At 40.4% G+C, this 2121-nt stretch overlaps 1 protein-coding gene across 1 annotated transcript in view; it reads right to left on the bottom strand.

Moving 5' to 3' along the window:
• Window positions 1–339: 339 nt before the first annotated feature.
• LOC109478628 overlaps window positions 340–2121 on the bottom strand; it is a 5309-nt gene continuing 3527 nt past the window's right edge. Inside the window, exon 4 of the mRNA XM_019780297.1 lies at window positions 340–451. Within this exon, the coding sequence (XP_019635856.1) occupies window positions 340–451 (112 nt within the window). The remainder of the gene's footprint in view (window positions 452–2121) is intronic.

The raw sequence follows: 2121 nt of genomic DNA, 5'->3' as shown, positions 1-2121 counted from the left end.
GCAGACATTCTGACAGACACCTCATGAACAATGGAAAACACAACAAGCAAGTCCTCCCCAAAAAGACCCTGTAAACACCTGGGAAAGACATTCTTACAAATATTTAAAAAATGTCCAGAACTTTCAAGAATGTCCAATGTCCGTTAGCCATTTTTTATAGACATTTTTGGCTCTACTAGTGGAAGGACCCTACTGATCTTAACTAATGCTGGACATGCATGGAATCACAAGGATGTCCCTAACCAAAGCTTGGTACAGTGATTTTCACTTGAGAATCATTAACAAAATGTATTAGTTTTGTATCAAATCCGTACCTTCATACAGTCAAACAGTGTGGCCTCAGTGGTAGTTGAAGCCATCTTCTTCCTTTTCCGGAGAGTTTCTGAGGTGGTGCTCTTGTCTGACCCTCTCTTGGTGGGCGTGCAGGGTGCTGATGTTCCTGTCTTCCGATCTACGAACTAATGAAAAAAAAAATAGCATGACGTATATAATTAGTCAGGGCTCGAAATACTTTTTTCAGCCAGGTGGCGCATGTTGCCACCTGAGTCAAAAGCCAGGTGGCGCCATCAGTATTCAAGTGGCAACACTTCCAAGTTATCATTTTCTTCAAATCTGCTACTTATATCTATTACGCGTTTTCTTCTAGTTAACTACTTAAGTTTTATGTTATAAGATAAAGTAATGTAAAGAACACAAAAGCTCTCAAACAATTTTAATAAAGAAACAGTTTTAATAAAGAATGCCACCTTTACATGTCTTCATCACAGGGCTGTCGCCGTGGGAATGCCACGCCTCTACATGGCGGCACACTTATGCGGGTGGTGTTACGTGCGCCATGTTCTTCCTTTGCGCAAGGATAATGTTACTCTCATCTGCCAAATAAACATACCCCCCGGAATATCTGTACTTAATTATCCTCATGTTCAAAAAAAATTCTATTATCACCCTTAATTTTGAAAAAATTGGGCATAGGTTCCCCGGATGACCCCTAACCGGGGGCCAACGGTGCTTCCACAAGTTCAACAAGTGAAAAATACATGATACAAAATGTACATGTATTTACTACCTGGAACTTGGAGCAATTTATTCCAAAGATGTTAACTGACATTAATATATTAAAAACTAAACCAAATCCTATTTCTCAAACGAATCACATATTGACACAGCTGAACAAATAAAAATGTGATCATGTTTATAAACTCCACTCAAAAACAATTTTTGAGAGACACTCGGGTCACGGTACTAAGCGTGATAATCTCTAATATCTCATCTGATTCTCCCAATATGTAAAGGGTCTTTACAATGACAGCATCCAACCGCACATACATACTAGTAGAAACAAAAATATTACACAATAAACCAATAAATTCGGAAAATTTCTCAGTAATGTTTGAAAATTAACCTTACTAAAATATAACTGAATTTTTATTTCAGTTGTAGCCGAAAAAAAATATTTTTCATGCGTTTAAAGTATCGTTTTAGCACTGTAATATGTACTTATTACATGTATCTATACATTTGGATGCTATCTTGACCTTTGACCATTGTTATTGTGAAAACAGGTCGGCCATGTTGTCTTTCTCGCCGTCAATTTTCGAGCCGTTTTTTCGAGCAAATTTCAACCGTTTTAAACATTTTACGGCCTCAAAAACTCATATAACGAGGAAAACAAGTTGAAGTTGCTATTTTCATGCGTAACATTTCTTCTGGGGATGGATTATTTTTCCGTCGAGCTGCCGAAAACTTAGCGCCATGCCGCAACCATGTGGTCGGGCGCGGCCGGCCGGCGGGAGTTTTACTTTGTATCGGTGAGCTTTCGCGATGTAAACAAAGACAGTCGGAGTTGTTTACAGAAAATTTTGTTGTGAAACGCCAGCGGGGTGTCAGATTTTCTACCAATGACAACGTTTTCTTTGCGGCGTCATGGCGAGATCGACAATTCATCGACAATTCACAAGATTGTGCCGACAATGGGGCCCGATCCATGCGATTAGCGGCTCGATCCCTACCGCAAATTATAGGTGGCGCGCTGCGCCACCTGAGTTTAGGAATAAGTGGCGCCAAGCAAAATCAGGTGGCGCCGCGCCAGTGCGCCACCGGGTATTTCGAGCCCTGATTAGT

This window comes from Branchiostoma belcheri, unplaced genomic scaffold, assembly GCF_001625305.1.
Source record: "Branchiostoma belcheri isolate BF01 breed outbred unplaced genomic scaffold, Haploidv18h27 scaffold444, whole genome shotgun sequence".
NCBI classification, from domain to species: domain Eukaryota; kingdom Metazoa; phylum Chordata; class Leptocardii; order Amphioxiformes; family Branchiostomatidae; genus Branchiostoma; species Branchiostoma belcheri.
This window is presented reverse-complemented; position numbering and strand designations above follow the sequence as displayed.